Consider the following 22,324-nt stretch of genomic DNA (forward strand, 5'->3'; position numbering starts at 1 on the left):
TGTTAACCAGCATTAGAAGTTCAATTCTAACTCTGACTCTACATATGTAAATTTGAGTTCCTTCACTGTATGAAAAAGGTTTCAAACTAAAGCAAGGATCAACTTGTGTAAATGTTACTGGAAAACTAAAGCAATTGTTCCCTAAATATTTTTTTCAAGCTTTCTATAGATGGAAAGGCTTTTGTGCCATTTAAAAAGGGCACATCTAAAATAATTATTTGTACCACTGACATTAAAAGAAAATGAATGTAAAGAGCTGGACAACAGGGGCTGCCTGTTACTTACTATATTAGACCATGAAAGGAAAAGCAAAACCATGGTCCTAATTCAGGTGGACTGTACCAGCCTGTTTTATATAACCAGTGATGGTTTATACATACATCACATTCTCACTGTATTTAACATTCTATAAACTACTTTATGATGCTGCATTAAAAACATTTGTGTCACACATTCCAGAAACATGCAATTTAATTGTAAATATATAAATGTTATTTGGAAGATTATCCTTTACACTGAACTGAAGGATAGCTATAAATGCAGGAGAGACTTCAGGCACTTGTTAAATAAATTACTGAATGAACACATCAGGTAGATTAGTAAAAACAAAACTTAACCTTGGGATAAAATTTGTGTCATATTAATAAACATCTTGGTGTCATATTAATCAAGAATATAAGACCACTGCATTCTGATTAAAAATTAGGATATCATTCGAGTCTAAATCCCATGGATTAAAAGGTATACTGACCACAGAGAAATGCAGTTCACAGTTTGGAATCTCAGAATTTGGGGCTCTATAAGCTGGTTCAGTCTTTCAGCTTTTAATATAACCTATTTTGTAAAGTAGATCAAGAAAAAATACTGAGGTCCTAAATTACATATATATATTAGAATGATTCAGATATCATTAACTGAATAATGTTAAACTTTAGCATGAATTCAGCAAATACCATTTGAATGTCATTATTTTCTAGGTTTTAATTCTTTCTCACAAAATTTATTCTAAATCATTTATGGAAGAAGTAGATCAACAAACTTTTACATTCTTCTATACTACAGGCCCAGCGCATGAAAATTTATGCACTGGAGGGGGGGCATTCCTCAGCCCGGCCTGCCCCCTCTCACAGTCCGGGAGCCCTCAGGGGCGGGAGGCAACCCAGCGACTAGGGGAAGGCAACATCCCCATCACACCTTTGCTGCTGCCACTGCCAGCAGTGCAAGCCTCAGCCAGCCCTGGATACCTCAGCCTCGGGAAGCCCTGGGCAGCTGGGCAGCCGCCATCTGAGGCTTGCCTGGCCTTGGACCGGCCCTGGGTGGCTAGGGGGCTGAGGGGACAGGGGACTCCAGAGGCAGGCGTGCGGAGCAGCGGTGGGCCCGGCCTTGCTGCACGCCTGCCACCCCAGTGGAGCTGAGGAGACTAGGGACTGCCATCTTGTGGCTGAGGGCGCCGCCATCGTTGAGGGCATGGTGGTCAATTAGCATACTGTCTCCTTATTGGCTGTGGGCACTGCCATCTTTGAGGGTGGGGCAGTCAATTAGCATATTCCCTCCCTATTGGCTGTGGGTACCATCTTTGCTATGGAGTGAGGGTCAATTAGCATATTCCCTCTTTATTAGATAGGATAATTTATCATTATCATGACAGATTTTCTCATAATTGAAATGCTCTTAGGCTCTTCTCAATCCATTTATACTTTGTGGTTCATTTAATTAATTCCTTCAATATAATTACTGAGTAATTATTGACACATTATGTCAATTACTGAATTAGAGTTTAAGAATTTTCTAGATACAATATAGCAAAAGCCCAAGTTATCAATGTTTTTACCTTCATTCAAGAAATATTTGTGTAGCATCTTTACATACCCAGCCTTGGTGGGTATAATACTCTGGCTCACATTTTTACTTGCATAAGGTTTACATTTAAACACTAACAATCTCCTATTTAAAACTAACCCCTAGAGTGCTGGGGAGCGTGATCATGCTCCTCCTGTCTTTCGCCAAAATTGCTGGGAGCACTATTGCGCTCCTCCTGCAGTGTCACTATTAGATGCTAGTAGTTCACTCTTTATTGACAGATGGCACCTAAGGAAAATCAGCAAAAATGCCTTGGCAATTTTAGCATTGTTCCTAGGATATTGGTTGGCACTCAAAGGGTTAATATAAGCAGTTCAACATGTCATATAACTAATAACTCATTATTAGTGTGACTGGGGTGGGAGTCAGCAGGATCAGTTAAGTATCACACTTCCTGTTTTACATTAAACAGCCCTTGAAATGCATGGCATTCTACAGCTAATAGCTCTTACCTATAAAAGGTACTTGCAAAGAGTCTTCTGAATCACTGTAAAAAAACTAAGCCATAATCACAGAAGACTTTACTATCGTAGCACACAGGCCATAAATTATTACCAGAACACATGTGCCATCTAATAACCAACCATACCAGAACTTACTAAATTTTAGAAATCACTGCCTTTCTTCTTTTAGAAGAAACAAGTGTATCATGTACCAACTAAAAAAGCTTCACATCTCAAATCTGTCACTTGAAGTAAGTGATGTAACAATGATAATGGTAACTTCATGGTATTTATTTATACTATTATTACGTAACTAGTGGCCTGGTGCACGAATTCGTGCACATTGAAAGGAAATTAATTAGAAGAAATATTTTAATATTGCTATTCGCCCTTTCTTTATAATAGAAGTGTCAACCAAATTCACGATCAACAATGACAGATGGAAACACACGTGTGCAATTGGCACCAGCGAGAGCTTTATATGTATTGTGCATGCACAAGTCAACTTAGCCTTTTATAGATGTAGAATATACTTACTTAATTAGACCTGCTTTCTGAAGTAGCTAAACTTTTTCCAGCCCAATGAAGCACCCCAACTTCTCTTTCAGGTAATTGTCAGCAACACAGCAGTAAATATCAACACGAAACAGATTATTATTGTAGATCACGCAGAAAGAACAAAGGGTAAAATATTTAACTGCAGCAGTGTTTGACTATATTCTGCACAGTGAGAAAACCTGAAGTCATTTTCAAGGTCTACCATTTCTTACTTCTTTTCAGTCGGGTCAAGTTTCTAAGCTTTCTAAATCTCCGTTTTCTGGCTAATGAAAAGAAAATAGGATTCCACTGAGTCTCCTATCTACATACTCCAAGACTTCTGTGAGGATCAAATGAGATGAGGCATGGGAAAATGCTTCACAGACATTTGGTTAAAGTGTAAAATGTTTCCACCTGGCTACAAAGCAAGTCGTGTTCCTGGGCTAAAGAAACTCCAAGGAGGCTAGTCACTAGGGAGAGGAAGACAGGCATTGATATGTGACGTCATTACCCAGTGCCCACAGCCACTGTTTCTGGGCCCAGGATGGGGTCTCAGCAGCAACGGTTGCAATTTGGTGGGCTGTCGCTTCAGGGTGGTGGTGGGGCCTGTGTCCCACATGGGGGAAGTCAAGTGTTGCTTTGCGGATGCCAGGTCTGCGGCGCTGTTTTTCTGTAAATGGCCAGTGTGCATCACGGCAGTTCCTGTGTTTAGTGTCTGCCCCCTGGTGGTCAGTGCGTGTCATAGCGACCGGTCGGGCAGTTGGACACTTAGCATATTAGCCTTTTATATATATACATAATATATTAATTACTATGCAATATTATATTACATTACATTACATGTTATATATAAAATACGGCTGAGCATGTGTTATAAAACCATACTGAATATTCATTCATTTTTTAAAAATATATTTTTATTGATTTCAGAGAAGAAGGAAGAGGGAGAGAGAGAAAAACATCAGTGATGAGAGAGAATCATTGATGGGCTGCCTCCTGCACACCGCACAGTGGGAATCGAGCACACAACCCAGGTATGTGCACTGACCGGGAATCGAACCATGACCTCCAGGTTCATAGGTTGATGCTCAACCACTGAGCCATGTGGGTTGGGATTAATGTTCTTTCTTTCTTACAGGTTATAATCCCATCAAGGTAGATAGAAAATTTGTACTTCACAAAGAAGAACTAAAGCTGAAAAAGGTTAAGGGATTTGGCCATGGCCACACAACTGGTAATGCTGGGGTGAGGGTTAAGTCAGGGTCTGACCGGTTCTATACACTACACAAAGTTTCAGAGAATTAGAGTATTACCCTGTCAACTGTGATTGGTTTGGAGGACAAGATAACAATTCATTCTTTGAAAACTCAGACGAAGAGCATAAAGCATGGCTTTTATACATATAAATATCAGAAAATTCAATAATACTAACATTACTTAATAATTTCACTAAAGTCAATTCATCTGCTCAGAAAAAGTATAATGTATCAATTAAAACGCTAGTAAATTACAAAGCACAAAGGCCACTACCTTTGTGTATGGCTTTGTTTCCTTTCAGGCAAGTTTTGTGATGAAAGCTCTACCTACCTTCCCACTCTCTTTTTGGACTCTTGGAGGTGCCACAGGGACTTGTGGAACTTCTACATTCCAAATCAATCTGTTCCTGCCTCTGTCGCTGCTCTTCCAGGAGTGCTGACTCATGCATCGCTTTAATGTGTCGCTGGTAGAGGGCATAGCCACTTACTTGGGTTCCAATTGGCATATTACATGGGGTGCATGACACCTACAGGAAGAAAAAAAATTAAATATGCCATGACCAACATAATAATTACCATCTGTTGCAACTAATGCTTATATCTGTGATGTTACTGGTCAAAGTGATTTTACCATTTTTTAATTGAAATAATCTTCAAGTATAATGATTGAAATGCTAAACAGTTACTTTCAGAAATGAACACAATTCATAAAAAAAACTGTAATAAGATAAATCAAATTAGAAATTAAAACACCCTGTCTGCTTCTAACTTATGATGGTCAAATCCTTGGTAGCTCTGCCCTGCGTCCTTACCCCTCCTCTCAATGTCCTCTTTTTACCACAGTCAGTTGGAGTACAGGGGAGTCTCCCCAGTTGGCCAAGATGGCAACAGGAGGAAGTTCTTACACTGAGGGGCCAAACACTAGAAAGATGAACAGGCAGGGCCCCAGCAGGCCATATAGATAGATATATGAATGGAAAGGCCCCAATGTGCCAAAAGCTAGGAAGATGAATGGAGAGAGAAAAAAAAGCCCTTCCCTCCCTATTCCTATAAGAACAGCAGGCTTGAGCAGGAAGAAAGAGAGATGATCTTAGAGACAGGGAGTCCACTGTTCTTCCAGGTTGTATGGCACCTAAATAAAACTTCTTTCCTTTTTTTTTTTTTTTAAAATCCTCACCTGAGGATATGTTTTTATTGATTTTGAGAGAGGAAGGGAGAGAGAGGGAAACATTGATTTGAGAAATATCCATCAGCTGCCTCCTGTATGTGCCATGCCCCAACTGGGGATTAAACCCAAAACCTAGCTATGTGCCCTAACCAGGAATCAAACCCACAATCTTTATGATATACTAGAGGGGGGGTGGGGGGGTGGGGGGGCTCGGCCCAGCCTGCACTCTCTCTAATCCGGGACCCCTCGGGGGTTGTCCAAATGCCGGTTTAGGCCCGATCCAATTCTCGCCCCTGCCCCCTGCCAGCCTGGTCACACACAACTGCCCACCCACCCCCACCAGCCTGGTCGCCCCCAACTGCCCCCTCTTCGGCCTGGTCACCCCTCACTGCCCCCCCCCCCCGCCAGCCTGGTCGCCCCCAACTGCCCCCCTGTCAGCGTGGTCGCCCCACGCAGCCTGCTGTTTGGTCGCCCCTCACCCCCCTCCCAGCCTGGTCACCCCATGCAGCCCTCTGTTCAGTCGCTTGGTCGTCCCTCACTAAACCCCTGCTGGCCTGTTCGCCCCACACAGTCTGCTGCTCAGTCATTTGGTCATCCCTCACTAACCCCCCTTCTGGCCTGGTCACCCCACACAGCCTGTTCGGTCATCCATTCAGTTATTTCGGTTGCGACGGTCGCTTAGGTTTTTATATATATAGATAGGACTCCACTCAACCAACTGAGCAACCCTGCCGGGTAAAACCTCTTTCTTTTGCTCTAGCACCTGCCTCACAAGTTTGGCTTTCATTGCAATAGGCAGCCAAACCTCCGTTTTTGTTAAGTTAGTTTTTGAGGACTCCGCTGGGATAGCATGGAGCTCAGCAAGTCCTGGAGGACTCGGGTGGGGTCCCAGCAGCCTATGGCAGGCTGGCCCAGGGACAGTGGAACTGTGGGGACTTGCCGGCAGCTGCCAAGAGCTTGTCCTGGGGAATTTGCCTGCACTCCTTCTCTAGGTGTCAGCCACCTGAAATGCTTGGCTGGTGAAAGGAAACGGGTTTTTGGGGAGAAGAACCCCAGGACTGCACAGCAGGGATCCTCTATCCCTGCCACTCAGGCTTCATGCTGCTCAGGCTTTGTGCCACTTGGGTTCTGTTAGGATCACTTGTGGTACCGGTTGGCAGGCTACCCCTGTCACTTGGGCTTCATGCCACTTGGGTCCTGCTAGCACTGCTGTGGAACCGGCTGGCAGGAGATAAGACATTAAGAGGTGCTTGTGAGAACTCATTTGGAATAATGGAATTATGGGTCCAATTTTTGTTTATATATTCCCACTTTGTCTGGGGTCTTGCTATGGTTATGGTTTTGGGTTTGTACTTTTGTGTCACTGGGGTGTTCTGTTTCGACTCCTGAAGGGAGCCCACCGGCCCGAATTTTAGAAGATTGGTCCTTGGATAGCTATGGTCTAATGACTAAGAAGGAATTGGTTTTCTACTGTAACACTACTTGGCCTATGGACTAGGTGTACTGATTAATAATGTGGATTTAAAAAAAAAAATAATGTGGATTTTGTAATCAAAGAAAACATGATAATTTCAAGAGAAACATCAAAAGTGCTTCTTTACTCAAAGTGATGTCCATCACTAGCTACACATTTCCCCCATCTTTCAGGTAATTTGTGGACACCATCTCAATAGAACTTGTCTTGTTTTGAGGCAAACCGTTCAGAGATCCAATTTTCCACTTCTTCGTATGTTTTGAAGTGCTGCTCAGAAAGTATATGTGCCATCGATCGGAACAAGTGGTAATCTGAAGGTGCAAGGTCTGGTGAATACGGCGGGTGTGTTAATACTTCCCAGGCAAGATCTTTTCACATGTCTTTACTGGTTTTGAAGTGTGTGATAGTGCATCATCATGAAGCAAAATTACTTTGCCATGTAATTCTGGCACATTCTGGTTGTTTCACGATCAAAGCGTGGTTCAAATTGATTATTTGTTGTTGGCAGCGATCAGTATTAACAGTTTCACCTGGTTTTAGAAGCTCATAATATACCACACCTTCCTGATCCCACCAAACGCAGAGCATTGTCTTCTTTCCGAAGCGATTTGGCCTTGCAGTCGATGTTGATGGTTGACCTGGATCAACCCATTATTTTGTGCATTTGGGAATCTCAACATAAATCCACTTTTCATCGCCAGTCACAATTCGATGCAAAAAAGACTTTCTTTCGTGCTGTTGAAGCAACATTTTACTGATGACTTCTCGGTTTTCCATTTGTCTTTCGTTCAGTTGATGTGGCACCCATTTTCCTTCCTTTAAAATGTTTCCCACTGCTTGTAAATGATCGGAAATTGTTTGCTGAGCAACGTTTAATCTTTGTGCAAGATGTTTCTGAGTCTGACACGCATCTTCCTCCAATGATGCTTGTCATTGTTGGGCTTCACACTTTCTCGGTTGACCTGGACTGTCTTTGTCTTTCACATCGAAATCATCACTTTTAAAGCAGCATTCACAGGTATCTTGAGATGGAGCATGTTCACCATGAGCTTCCCGAAGTATTTCGGCAGCACTTTTCTTCAAAATAATGAATTAAAACTTCCTGCAAATGGTCTTTTTTTGGCACGAAATTCGACATTTTTAAGCGTAAAAATATCTATGATGTGAACACCTTCAGAAAATTTAACATATGAAGTTTTGAAGCTTGTTCTTAATACAACAAAATAGTATACATATTAAATCGCATATATATCAACATATGTATAACTCCATCTATTGAAAGAAATCTGCCTTATTAACCGCTACACCTAGTATACTTTATACTACAGGGGAAAAACAGGTTCCCTAAATTACTACTCCATCATACAGTTGGACTTATTTTGCCAATGGTTAGGGAAACGAAATGAAATCCCTTATGTCCAGGTGTCCATGTTTTTATAGGATACGGATTCGGCAAAGAAAGGGAACAACTTAATGATCCAGAGAAGGGAACTGGCTCCAAAACCCCCTCCAATAGAAAGACACAAGAAGAAAAGGAGAATGAGGAAATGAGTCTCTAACGCCCAGCCACCGAGGGACCCAGGGTTAGCAGCAGGAGGACTCCCCCACCATCACCCCCGCTGCTGACGCCCCTGAGACAAGGCCAGAGGGGGGGCAGCCCCACCCCGTATGATGAAGGAATGGTCTCCCTTCAATGACCCGCAGGGCACCCAATTTGGCCAGGGAGCATCCCTACCTGGAGCAGGACAATTCCCTTTGAGGCAACACCATATAAGCAGAATAAACCAGAAAGGTCCGTCTGCTGGCTTCCTTTAGGCCCACACTCCATTTCTACTTTGGATTTAATGAACTGGAAGAATTCCAACACCTCATACAGAGAGGATCCTTAGAAAATGGTAGATCTTATCACCTCCACTTTTGCCATTCACCACCCAAATGTCTGGATAATAAATGTGACTTCTACTGGGCAAAGTGCCTGCAGATCAGAAGGAAGCTCAAACATTTAGACAGGGTGTTAGGAATGAATCCCTCCCAGCTGGTGGACAGAGCCTTTCAATCTTACCATGCCCGGGAAACAAGGACACTGAAGCAGGCCACTGGGCAGATGGCTAGGCTCTCCTTAACATCCTGCTAACTGACGAAAGGTGACTGGTTATAAATAAGGCTAATGGAGAATCTCATCGCCTCCATAGGAGAATCTCAATGGGATCCCCGACCCAGCCAGGGCGAATCCCTTGACAGAGCTCAACTGGGACCTGAACAGCAAGGACCTAGCCTCGCTAGAACATTATAGAAAGTGCATATAGGACAGGCTGAAGAAAAGGGTGCCTGGACAAAAGGGCCTGAATGTGATATGCACTGTTTAACAGAGAGAGACCAAATGCAGATCCTTCTGAATTTTTAGAAAGGATCTATCAGGCCTATCAAAAGCACTCGGATGCTGACCCAGAAAATGTCCGGATGATAAATGTGACTTTTATTGGGCAAAGTGCCTTCAGATCAGAAGGAAGCTCAAACATTTAGACAGGGTGTTGGGAATGAATCCCTCCCAGCTGGTGGACAGAGCCTTTCAAGCTTACCATGCCCGGGAAACAAGGACACTGAAGCAGGTCACTGTTTTCTTAGAAACAGTGCGGGAAACCAGAAGGAGAGGCAGGAGCTGAAAGGAAAAGGGAAAGACCCACAAGGTGCCAATCAATGTGCCTATTGCAAAGAGGAAGGCCATTGGAGAAAGGACTGCCTTGGAACCCCAAAAGAAAAACAAAAAGGATGGAAACCCTTGCCAAGAAATGTTAGAAAGGAATGACGAATCTGGAGGACCAAGGGCTCCCCTAGACACCTCCTGACCTATTATTATTTCCCCACAGGAGCCCCAGGGAACAAGCTAATTGACTTCCTTGTAGATACGGGAAACTAACCAAGAAAAATTCAGCTGTGGTGTTGGTTACTGGAGTGACCAGACATTACAAAAACAGGCGTTCTTTCAACCTCCAGAATGCCAGCTTGGGGATTAAAAGCTTACGCATAGTTTTCTCTACATGCCAGACTGCCCCACTTGGTTGTTGGGCTGAGATTTACTTTGTAAATTGCATGCACAAATAACTTTTCACCTGAGAAGTAGCAATTATGTATGGGAGTCCCATCAGAACATGCTCTCCAGCTCCAGGTAATACTGGAAGGAGATGAAGGTGACTCTTCCCACCCGAGATCCACAAGCAGGTTGACTGAGCCTTTGGGCCGACAGAACCCCTAGTAGGGCGGTTAATATCCAACCTGTAAAATTAACCTAAAAGAAGCATGGATTCCATGGGAGAAACAATACCACCTTACCGACGCTCTATCCACTGAGCCAAATCAGCCAGGGCTGCAGAAATTCTTAAAATCATAATTAGCCCTGACCGGTTTGGCTCAGTGGATAGAGCGTCGGCCTGCGAACTGAAAGGTCCCAGGTTCGATTCCGGTCAAGGGCATGTACCTTGGTTGCAGGCACATCCCCAGTACAGGGTGTGCAGGGGGCAGCTGATCTATGGTTCTCTTTCATCAATGTTTCTAACTCTCTATCCCTCTCCCTTCCTCTCTGTAAAAAATCAATAAAATATATTTAAAAAAAAAATCATAATTAATTCAGCCATGCTAGTCTCCCTATAACACTCCCATTTTTCCAGTCAAAAAGTCTTACTCTGTACAAAGTAAGGATCTCAGGGCCATAAATGATATTGTCCAGGACACTCATCTTATGGTGCCCAGCCCTTATACTTTGTTGACCTCAGTGCCTGGGGACAGCAAGTAGTTTTCAGTCCTAGACTTGAAGAATGTTTTTTCTGCATCTCAATAGATGAACAGGCTCAACTATTATTTGCCTTTGAATGGCAGGACCCACAAATTAAAGCCATGCTCCAATAATGTTGGGCTGTGTTGCTGTAAGGATTTAAGGATTCCCTGACCATACTGGGGAAATATTAGCATGGTATTTAAGGGATATTCAATTGAAATTGGGAGTTCTTCAACAATATGTAGACGACTTACTAATAGCTAGCAATACTTACAAAGACTGTTGCTCAATACCATCAAGTCCTAAATCATCTGGCAAAAAGAGGACATGGAGTATCACTTTACAAGGCCCAGATCTGCACACAGGAGGTGGATCCCTGGATTCCAAGTGGAACAGGGCACTAGGAGTTTGATGGCAAATTGAAAACAAGCCACTGCTACAATAAAAACTCCACAGAAACGGAGGCAGCTTCGTGGGTTCTTAGGAATTACAGTTTTGCTTAATTTTTATTCTGAACTTTGGCCCTATGGCGAAATAACTGTATAGCGAAAGAATTGTAGAATACACTCAGAACCTCTTAAATGAACAAGAGACTCTCAGGTAGTATTTGACACTTTAAAGGAAAAACTAGTTTCAGCTCCTGCATTAGGACTGCCCAATTTACAAAACCTTTCAAATTATACATTCATGAAAGGCAAGAAATTGGACTTGGGGTACTAACCCAGACCTGGGGAAATAGCCCTCAACCCATGGTTTATCAAAGAAACTAGATCACATGACAACATGGCTGCCATGCCTCTGGGCACTAGCAGCAACCTCTGACATCCTACAGAATGGGTAGAGGAATACCCCACTAGAACTGAGAAGGCAAATGAGGAAGCAAAACTTCTACTCAAAGAAATAATCCCTAGGTTTCAACTTCCTTACAGCATTCAAAGTATCACTGAACCGTTGTTTACTTCAGAAATCTCCCAGGAGATAGGACAGGCACTGCAGACTCAATGGAAACTACATGCATCTCGGAGACGCCATCTACGGGGAAGACTAAGAAAATAAGCCACACAAGCCCCGGCATGGTTAGAGCATCATCCTGATATGCCATGGTTGTGGGTTTGATCCCTGATCAGGGTACATACAAGAATTAACCAATGATTACCTAAATAAGTGGAACAACAAATTGATGTTTCCCTATCTCTAAATCAATCAATAAATAAAAACTTCAAAAAAAAAAAGAAAAAAGAAAATGAACCATACAATAAAGAAGATCCTGATGAAATATGCCAGGAAACACATTTGAAATGCAACTAGATACTCCCTATTGCCTTGATCCAGATTAGATTGAAGTGGGGCTTAAATTAAGCCCTTTTGAAACAGTTTATGGGAGACCCTTCCAAATTTCTGTTTTAGGAGCACCTCCTTTAGACTTAGGACAGCAATCAAACATCAAATAATATGTACAACATTTAGGGCAAACACTAACAATTTTGCACAAATTTGCTCATTGCTGGATTACCCATCTGGCGAGCCCTTACACCCATTCCAGCCGGAGTCTTACTAAAAGCCTGAAAGACTCGTCCTGAACAGCAGTTAGCCGAGCAATGGGCCAGTCCCTGTGATAATCCTGCTGACAACACACTCTTCCCTAAAGCTCCCGGGAATCAAGCCTCGGATCCACCCCTCACGGGCAAAGCAGGTGCTGCCTGGAGAGGACTCAGATCTGGCGGCTGCTGCTGATACTGCAAGGGAGAGCTGGACCTGCAATCCTGAAAGAGATTTAACATTCCGCTTTCAGGGAGGAACAGCGCCTCCCAAAGCTAAGCGACAATATTACTTTTCCTTTTACTGTTTTTTTTACAATTGCTCTACTCTTTGCCCAGGCTTAGACTGATAACACCTTTGCATTTCCCAGAAAGTGGCTTCCTTGGCAAACGTACCCTGCTGTTGGGTGTGCCACCCAAAGCCCCACTCAGGATTAGATCATGCCGACCCCTTAGTCTCTCCAGCCTCTGATGTCATGACAATTCCCCTGCACGACTAGGCATACCCCTCACTGAGCACTTGATCATTTTTCCTGCAAAACAGGTCTCACTTTGGTAGCCCATCGGCAACACTGGCTCTTGAAACAAGAATACCAGCTATGCTTGTTCACAGTGCCATCCTCTACACCACATATGCCGTCTTCAGACAGTAATCCTTTTCCCTCATATAAGCTTCCCTCCATTACTGACCCCCCTCTTCTTTTAGTAGATAGTAAGAATCTCTGGATCCACAGATAGGTAAGATTATGCAGGAAGAAACTACAGAAGATGAGACCTTCATCTATTTACCCTTGTAAGATTACAAGGGTCCAGAGTTTTGAAGGGGAAGGTGTTACCACAGACAGTTGGAGCATCAGGGAGTCTCTACCATTGGCCAAGATGGCAGCAGAGGAGGTTCTTACATTGAGTGCACTCCAAAAGCTAGAAAGATGAATAGATAGGGCCCCAAGTGAACCTAAGGCTAGCAAGATAACTGAATGGGGGGAAAAATAAAGACCTCCCCTCTCCCTATCCCTATAATAATGGTGGACTTGAACAGGAAGAGAGATTGTCTTTGAGACGGGAGTTCACCATTCTCCCAGGTCTTCTAGGTCAAATGGGACCTGAATGAAACCTCTTTCCTTTTGCACCAGTACCTGCCTCACGAGTTTGGCTTTGGTGGTGGCAGGCAGCTGAACCTGTGTTTTTTCAGTTACACTCTCACCACGTAATGATATCCTCTTTTGTGAATTTAAAAGTCATCTATATGTTAACAACTCATAAATTTCTATTTCTAAGACATTTTTCTCCAAAGTCTACACTTAGAAAAATTGCCTTACAACTCCACTTGGATATCTCAAAGCACCTCAAAACCTATATGCAAAACTGAACTTTTCATTTTCTAAACTCAATGCTTCCCCTACAGTGATCTCCATTTTAGAAAATTGAACCTCAGCAGCTTCAGCCAGACACTGGTAGTCATCCTTAACGAATCAATCTCTTCAACTCACACAACTAATTCATTAACATATCAATTCTCCCTAACCATTCGATAATATACAGATTGGGGCAAAATCAGATTTACATTTGTGAGTAAACGAAACAGTTTTTTCTCCTATTATTATCTACTAGAGGCCCGGTGCACAAAAATCTGTGCACTGGCAGGGGAGGGAGATTCAGGGAGAGGTGTCCCTCAGCCTCACTTGTGCCCTCTCACAGTCTGGGACCGCTCGGGAGATAACCACCTGCTGGCTTAGGCCTGCTCCCTGGGTGGCAGATGGCAGGCCCGATCCCTCGGTGCCTGCCCCGCCTCCCCGAGTCGCGCACATGGCAGGGCTGATCCGGGGGTTGGGGCGCTGCCCCGGGTCAGGTCGCACACGGGATGCCTGGGCGGGCTGGCCAATTGCTGCTGCACCGCCTGGCCTCCCCGGGTCACAGACAGCAGGCCCGGATGGCGGCAGGGCAGGCGGGATGGCGCTGTCCCGCCCTGCCTGCAGTATGCAAATTAGCCGCCATCTTTGTTGGCAGTCAATTTGCATATCGCACTGATTAGCCAATGGGAGGCATAGCGAAGGTACAGTCAATTACCATGTTTGTCTATTATTAGATAGGATTATTATACTAGAGGCCCGGTGCATGAAATTCATACACGGGGCGGGGAGTCCCTCAGCCCGGCCTGCAGCCTCTCCAATCTGGGACCCACCCTCTCCAATCTGGGACCCCTTGGGAGATGTCCAACTGCCTCTCACAATCCGGGACCACTGGTTCCTAATCCTTCACCTGCCTGCCTGCCTGCATAATTGCCCCTAACTCCTCTCCCTACCTGCCTAATTGCCCCTAACCACTTTGGCCTGCCTGCCTGATCACCCCTAACTGCTCCCCTGCTGGCCTCATTGACCCTAACCGCCTCAACCTAGCCCTACACCCGGGACCCAGGATTCCCTCCTCCGGCCAGTTGCAGGCACCTGGGACCCAGGCTTCCCTCCCTCTGGCTGGCCGCAGGCACCCAGGAAGTGGGCCGGCTTTGCCTGGGCCAGCCACAGAGGACCATGGCGGGCAGCTTCGCCTGGGTTGAAGCTGCTGGCACCCAGGACCACGGGGCAGGCGACTTGTCCCTCTCCTGAGCCGCAGCCCTAGCCGGTGGTGCCCGAGACGGCAGGGTGGGCGGCTTGTCCCTCTTGCAGGCCGCAGGTGCAGGCGCAGCCGCTAGCACCTAGGACCGCAGGGCGGGTGGCTTGTCCCTCTTCCAGGCCACAGCCTGTCTAGTCCCCATTCCTCTCTCACGAGCTCATTTGTGCCTGGCTGGTCCCCATTCCCCTCTCCCCAGTGTTGAGTGTCTGAGCCCTTACAGAGTGAGGGCGTGATGACCATTTGCATATTAGCTCTTTATTATATAGGATCGCTTTTCATACGAACAACTACTTTAGCCCCTAACACAGTACATCATTTCATGAATACAAAATAATCCTGGGGAAGCAGGCATCTAACCTTTTTTAGAATCTGTTATCTAAAGACTTCCATAGTATTTTCTGCTACTGTAAGTAAAAAATAACACTGAATGTTAACACACACATAACTTTCTTGCTTTTGTGCTTTGGCTTATATGTAAACATGGCCTTTCCTACTTTGCTACAAAAAGTCAAATGAAGTGTTCTGGTCTAACCAAAGTATTATTTCCTAAGTGGAATCTTATTCACATGTCTCAATAAGAAGGACTCTCTCATTTTCAATTAAAAACTTTTTTTAAAAATTTTTTTCTCATTTTAATTTTTATTGATTTCAGAGAGGAAGGGAGAGATAGAAATATCAATGGTAAAAGAGAATCCTTGATTGGCTGCCTCCTGCATGTCCCCCGCCTGGGGATTGAGCCTGCAACCCAAGCATGTGCCTTGACCAGGAATCCAACGATGACTTCCTGGTTTATAGGTTAATGCTCAACCACTGAGCCATGCTTGTTGGGTTCATTTTAATTTTTATTATGATTTTTTTTCTATGTCTTATGATCACAACCAATCTCTAAGTTTTTTTGAAGTCAGAAATTATAATATGTGTATATTCCATACAGCATTAAATGCAGTCTTGAACTGGGTAGATATTTAATAAATATCCATTTGAAGAAACTGATGAATAACAAATGTTTAATGATTTTTTTTGTGAGCCTATCACAAGTGCACACTTAACTTTTCCCAATTATCATATGAGACAGTTAACAAATTTCTTGTTTGTTTGTTTGTTTGTTTGTTTGTTAATCCTCACCTGAGGATATTTTTCCTGTGATTTTTAGAGAGAGTATAAGGGAGGGGGAGAGACAGAGAGAGAGAAAACATCGATGTGAGAGACATATTGATTGGTTGCCTCCTGCACGCGCCCCTGATGGGCAGGGGATTGAGCCTGCAACCGAGATACATACCCTTGACCAGAATTGAACCAGCACCCTTCAGTCCGAGGACCAACACTATCCACTGAGCCAAAATGGCCAGGTTACAATAAATAAAGCAGGAGATAGAACATAAATAAGTAAAAGATTGGAATTCACTTTCAAAGGGAATCAAACTTGTAGAGATGAAGTAAAATGTAAATAAAACTAGATTTGGAATTATATACTGAAGTTAGCCATACTCTATACTTCATTCTAAATATTCAAAACCTAGTTACCTATTTATTCTACTACTGTCTTAGAGCAAAACAAACAAATCAAAAGTTATTAATATTTATGGCTAAACAATTATATTTTGTTTGTTATTTTCTTAGAAATGACCATCTAAATCAATCATCACAATGAATCTAATACGAATATCCAACAGATAAATAAACAAAATGGATATTATAAATCTTAAAAAGGAAGACACATGTTACAACAGCCGTGGGCAAACTACGGCCCGTGGGCCGGATCCGGCCCGTTTGAAATGAATAAAACTAAAAAAAAAAAAAAAAAAAGGACCGTACCCTTTTATGTAATGATGTTTACTTTGAATTTATATTAGTTCACACAAACACTCCATCCATGCTTTTGTTCCGGTCCTCCTGTCCAGTTTAAGAACCCCATTGTCGAGTCAAAAAGTTTGCCCACCCCTGTGTTACAACATGATTAATCTTGAGGACATCATGCTGAGTGAAATAAGCAAGTCATAAAAAGACAAATACTTATATTCCACTTATATGAAGTACCTACAGTAGTCAAAATCATAAAACAGAAAGTAGAACAGTGGTTACCAGGAGCTGGGAGAGGGGGAAAAGGAGAGTTATGGTTTAATGGGAATAGAATTTCAGTTTTACAAGATGAAAATATTCTGGAGGTCTGTTTCACAACAATATGAATATACTTAACACTACTGAACTGTACACTTAAAAATAGCTGATGATAAATTTTATGTTATGTGTTTTTTACCCCAATATTTTTAAATCCTCAATTGAGGACATGTGTGTGTGTTTTTTAACTAAATTTTTAGAGAGAGGAGACGAGAGAGGAAAGAGAAACATCAGTGTGAAAAACATCAATCAACTGCCTCCCGTACACACCCCCAACCAGGGATCGAACAATGCTCCAACCAACTGAGCTCCCTGGCCAGGGTTTTTACCACAGTTTCTTTAAAAATCAAGTACTGATTAAAGGAGAGAAGAAATGTATATACAGGTCTTTGTTTTGCAACTTGACTTTTCTTACTCATATTAAGCACTTACCATTGGTGGGATAACAGCAGCTCGATGCTGAAGCTGTGGCAGGTCCATTGGATTTGGTTTCATTGGGGATGAGACTAGTATAGATCCAGTGGGGTTTAACAGTGAAGGCTTTGAGTCCATAGGAAACATTCTGCAATTGGCAATTACAAAAAGAGAAGTTAACATATTCTTATTTAAGACTTTAAATACAGAGTGGGGCAAAAGCAGGTTTATAGTTGTGAGCATGTGAAACAGAGTATATTCTTGTATTTTTTTCCATACAAACAACTATAAGCCTACTTTGCAAGACCCTGTATATAATCACCATAATTCCTTCTAAGTCAGTACGTACACACACACACACACACACACACACACACACACACACTAACCTTACAAGATACTAGAGGCCCGGTGCATGAAATTCGTGCAGGGGGAGGAGGTCCCCTCAGCCCAGCCTGTACCCTCTCCAATCTGGGACACCTTAGGGGATGTCCGACTGCCGGTTTAGGCCCGATCTCTCAAAATCTGGGACTTGTGCTGACCACTAGGGGGTGGCACGGAATGAAGGCAGGCCCTGGCTGGCAGCCGGGAGGCCCCAATCGGCTCTGATTGCTGGCCAAGCCTAGGGACCCTATCGGCGCACGAATTTTGTGTACTGGGCCTCTAGTATTACATAAAGTAGTATCTATTTCTATAAAATATACATTTTTATACTTAAATATTTTATAAAAACCATAAAGATGATACATTCTTATATTAATTTAACTAGAGGCCCAGTGCACAAAATTCATACATGGGTAGAGTCCCTAGGTTTGGCTGGCAATCAAGGCTGATCTGTGGCGGCCGACGGGGCAATCGGGGGCAGGCCCCACTGGCACCCGCCTTGGCTGGCCTGGGGCCTGCGGGCTGGGAGCAACTCCTGCATTGAGCGTCTGTTCCCTTGTGGTCAGTGCTCGTCACAGCGACCAGTCATTCTGCCATTCCGTTGATTTGCATATTAGGCTTTTATTATATAGGATGAATAAAAGTATTTATAAGTTAATTTGTATTTTACCTGATATTTTAAATTACAAATAAAGCATCTAAAATTTTAACTGATAAAAAAGTGATCATTATAATTACCATTAACTTATATTTAAATTGTGCTTTCTAAAATACTTTTAGAAAACTTAACATGTTTCGCCTATCACAGTGGTTCTAAATCTTGGCTGCACATTAGAATCACCTGGGAATCTTTTTAAAATCCTGATTTCTGGGCCTCATCCTCTGGAAATTCTGTTTCTTTGTTACTAATGTTGTGGCCCCACCCCATAACAAAGAAACAGAATTTCCGGAGGATGAGGCCCAGAAATCATGATTTTCAAAAGATTCCCAGGTGATTCTAATGTGCAGCCAAGGTTGAGAACCACTGGCCTATCAGTATTTTCTTACATCTAATACTGTGGGTACAGTATGCATTGCTGTGAGGCCATAGGGTCTTAGAGCAAAAATAGCTGGAGCAAATACCTCTTGCTTCCACCTTCATCATCACATCCTACTACTATCACCAGTAATGGCAGTCATCTGTGGTTTAGTTCACAACTTTGTCAGATGAAATCCCCTTTTCTGCTATCATATGGAACACATGCAACAATTAATGTAAAAAACATAATCTTTTTCATTAAAAAATAATGATCACACAATTGTTCTTGGTTTAAAAAAAGTTTAAAGCATACACACTACCTTTAATTTGCTGATGTTTATACAGGAGTACTCCCTGTAGCCAGCAGCATTCCTCTGATTTAGTCACTGACCAACAGAGTAAAGATAGAATAATAGTTAATGAATGAGTCTCACCTCTGTCTCTCTGGCTCTCCATCCACATCTTCATCAGCACTGCAGGTGGCACTGGAATCATTGTCTGATGGGGGTTCAGGCCTTTGGACATTTATCTGCTGAGCCACTACCAAATCGTCATCTCCAGGCTCTGTCTTCTCACTGGCTTTCTCCAGGTCCCTTTCTTTGGTATCACCTTCAACTTGAGTTGGGTTGTTTTCAGGTACCCCCATTTCAACATCTACAGAGTCTGCTTTGGTAGTCGTGGGATGATCAAGAACAGAAGTCACGTCAGCACTGTGCTCCTGATGTTCGATATCCATTGGCTCTGCTACCTCAACAGTGACTTTATTATTCGCCTGGGTCCCCACACTTTCATTTTCAGCTGGTTTTGTACTTGGAGCTGATGAGGGAGATGCACTGGGAGCAGTTTCAGTGGTACACTCGTGCTCAGCTGCAGGTTCAGTGTTTCCTCGAGAAGTCAAATTTTCAGTGCTATCTTCGCTGGGCTTCACAGCTTCAACTGGTGAAGGAGAAGGAGCACTTTCTGTATCAGAACTATTTTCAGCACCTTAAAGATAATGATACAGCATAAAAATCTGATAATGAGCACATTTCACGTGGTGATAGAAGCCAGGCTTGAGAGCAGTTGTTTAGGACAGACTTCACTCCTTCAATGACCTCCCTAAAGTGTTACCAGCATTGGAAAAGCTAGTTTTCTACAGAGCATGAAAAGGGAAAGACCAAATTGTCTTGACCTTCTGAAACTGAAAGTGTAAAAGCTTTAAATGTCTAAAAATAATTTATATAAAATCTGAAAAACAAAGAAAGAAGGAAAAACAAAACCAAACAAAAACCATTCCTATAAATGGTAACATTCTGGACTGTTTCTACCAGCCTATATCTGTGCTTTTCTTTTTACCAGCAGCTTGCGACAGAAATATAACATGAGTAACATCTGTAATTTTAAGTTTAATGTGGTAGCCACATTAAAAAAGTGAACAGAGATTGCTAAAATTAACTTTAACAATATATTTTATTTAAACCAATTGTCCAAAAATATCATTTAAACATGTAATCAATATAGAAAACTACTAAGATATTTTACCTTTTTTGGTATTAAGTCTTCAAAACCTGTTTATATTTTACATTTTTAATACAGCTCAATTTGCACTAGTCATATTTCAGGAGCTCAACAGCTACCACACTAGACAGCAAAGCTCTGTAATAATAGTACAGATTTCTAACGTAAAACACTGTAGCACGGCTCTTTCCCTACATCATTTGTATCGTCTTTTAAGTATACTAGAGGCCCAGTACACGAAATTTGTGCACGGGAGGGGGGGGTCCCCTCAGTCCAGCCTGTGCCCTCTTACAATCTGGAAACCTGCAGTTGGACATCCCTCTCAAAATCTGGGATGCTGCATGCACCAGTGACCATACTTTTCATACAGGTGAAAGGCATCTTGCTGTTGTACGGTGTGCTACATTTTTTTGCCCTGATTAGAAAAAGTAGTACATAACATGATCCTTCTGAGGCAGTAGTACCATTTCTTCCATCTTATGGGTGGAAAAACTGAAGCAGAGATAAGTTAAGCAATTGGCTTTGTCACACAGTTTTAAGTGTCAGAATCAGGGCAAACCACAAAATGTGCAAGCCAGAGTTCATGCATGTCATCGCTGCATCATCCTGTTTTTTCAGTGTTATAGAGTAGCCATGCCAGGTTTTAATTTTTAAATCTAAGGGACTATTCTCAATATATAGGGTAGGGTGCCTAGGCCTGGCCGGCAATCAGGGGCTATCTATGGGGCGATGGGCAGGGCGAACGGGGGGGCCCCCGCTGGCACCCACCTTGGCTGGCAGCCTGGCGCTGCCCACTGGCCGGCCCCACCCCCTTCCTTCAGTCACCTGCCTCTGCAGGGTGACTGGCAGGTGGGGCAATCGGGGGGCCCCTCCTGGCACCTGCCACCTGCTCGCCAGCCCTAGTGGAAGCAGCTCCTATATTGATCGTCTGCCCTCTGGTGGTCGTATGCATCATAGCAACCGGTCGTTCCACTTTTCGGTTGATTTGCATATTAGAGTTTTATATATTACTAGAGGCCCGGTGCACAAAAAGTTGTGCACTGGGGGGTCCCTCAGCCCGGCCTATGCCCTCCTGCAGTGTGGAACCCCTTGGAGGATGTCCACCCCAGTGGGGACCCTCACCCCATGGACGTTTGGCCAGCCTGGGTGAGGGGCTGATGGCTGTTTTCAGGCTGGCCAAGCACCCTGGCAATGTAATCTCCCAGCAGCAATCCGTGCGACCCGACCCGGGGCAGCCAGGCAGGGCAGCAGTGATCGGCTGGCCCACCCGGGCGCCCGTGTGCGACCCGACCTGGGGCAGCGCCCCAACCCCCGGATTGGCCTCACGGTGTGCGCGACCTGGGGCAGCGCCCCAATCCCCGGATCGGCCGTGCCGAGTGCGCGACCTGGGGAGGCGGGGCAGGCACCGAGGGATTGGGCCTGCCATCTGCCACCCGAGGAGCAGGCCTAAGCCAGCAGGTAGTTATCTTCCAAGGGGTCCCAGACTGTGAGAGGGCACAAGTGAGGCTGAGGGACACCTCCCCCCGAATCTCTCTCCCCCGCCAGTGCACCAATTTTTGTGCACCGGGCCTCTAGTCGTAAATAAGAGAGGAATATGCTAATTAGCCATTACACCCTGAGGCATAACAACCAAGCGTGTCACAACCAGATCACAGATACAGCATGAGGGTGGGCCAGTGAGGTACAAGTGGGCTGCGGAGAGTTACAGGAGGGGGCAGGGCAGCAAGCTATGGGGGGTGGGAAGGGGAGTGGGGGAGCTACAGGAGGACAGGGCAGTGGGTGGAGAGCTATAGGAGGGCAGCAGCGACCTACTGGCGCATGGATTCATGCACAGGGCTACTAGTTCTAGTATAAAACAGACATTAAACAATACATAGAAGATATATCAGGCAGTAATAAGTGCAGTGAATAAATAACAAAACTTAGGAAGCAGTGGATAAAGAGATATTATAGAGGTAGGTTTACATATCAATAGAGGCCTGAAGAAATGGGAGAACAAGCCAATAGGCACATTTTTGAGAAGAGCATCCCAGGTAGAGGGGTTAGCACATGCAAAATCCTGAAGTGAGGGTTGCTCTGCTCAGGAATAGAAGAAAGAACAGTGGTTAGAACAGAGTGAGCAAGCACCTCACACCTGTTAGAATGGCTGTTATTAAACAAAAAAAAAAGACAAGAAATATTAAGTGTCTGAAGCATGACTGGCATTTTCAAGATGTTCTGTTTGTAGCACTTGGA

At 43.8% G+C, this 22,324-nt stretch overlaps 1 protein-coding gene across 1 annotated transcript in view; it reads right to left on the minus strand.

The window, feature by feature from the left end:
• Positions 1 to 22,324, minus strand: part of NCOR1 (nuclear receptor corepressor 1) — a 236,298-nt gene that overhangs the window by 52,802 nt on the left and 161,172 nt on the right. The window contains exons 21-23 of the mRNA XM_081110795.1: positions 19,027 to 19,576; positions 17,209 to 17,338; positions 4,428 to 4,623 (exon numbers count right to left, since the gene is read on the minus strand). Of these exons, the coding sequence (XP_080966921.1) occupies positions 4,428 to 4,623; positions 17,209 to 17,338; positions 19,027 to 19,576 (876 nt within the window). The remainder of the gene's footprint in view (positions 1 to 4,427; positions 4,624 to 17,208; positions 17,339 to 19,026; positions 19,577 to 22,324) is intronic.

Source organism: Myotis nattereri, assembly GCF_964212035.1.
Source record: "Myotis nattereri genome assembly, chromosome: 16".
NCBI lineage: Eukaryota > Metazoa > Chordata > Mammalia > Chiroptera > Vespertilionidae > Myotis > Myotis nattereri.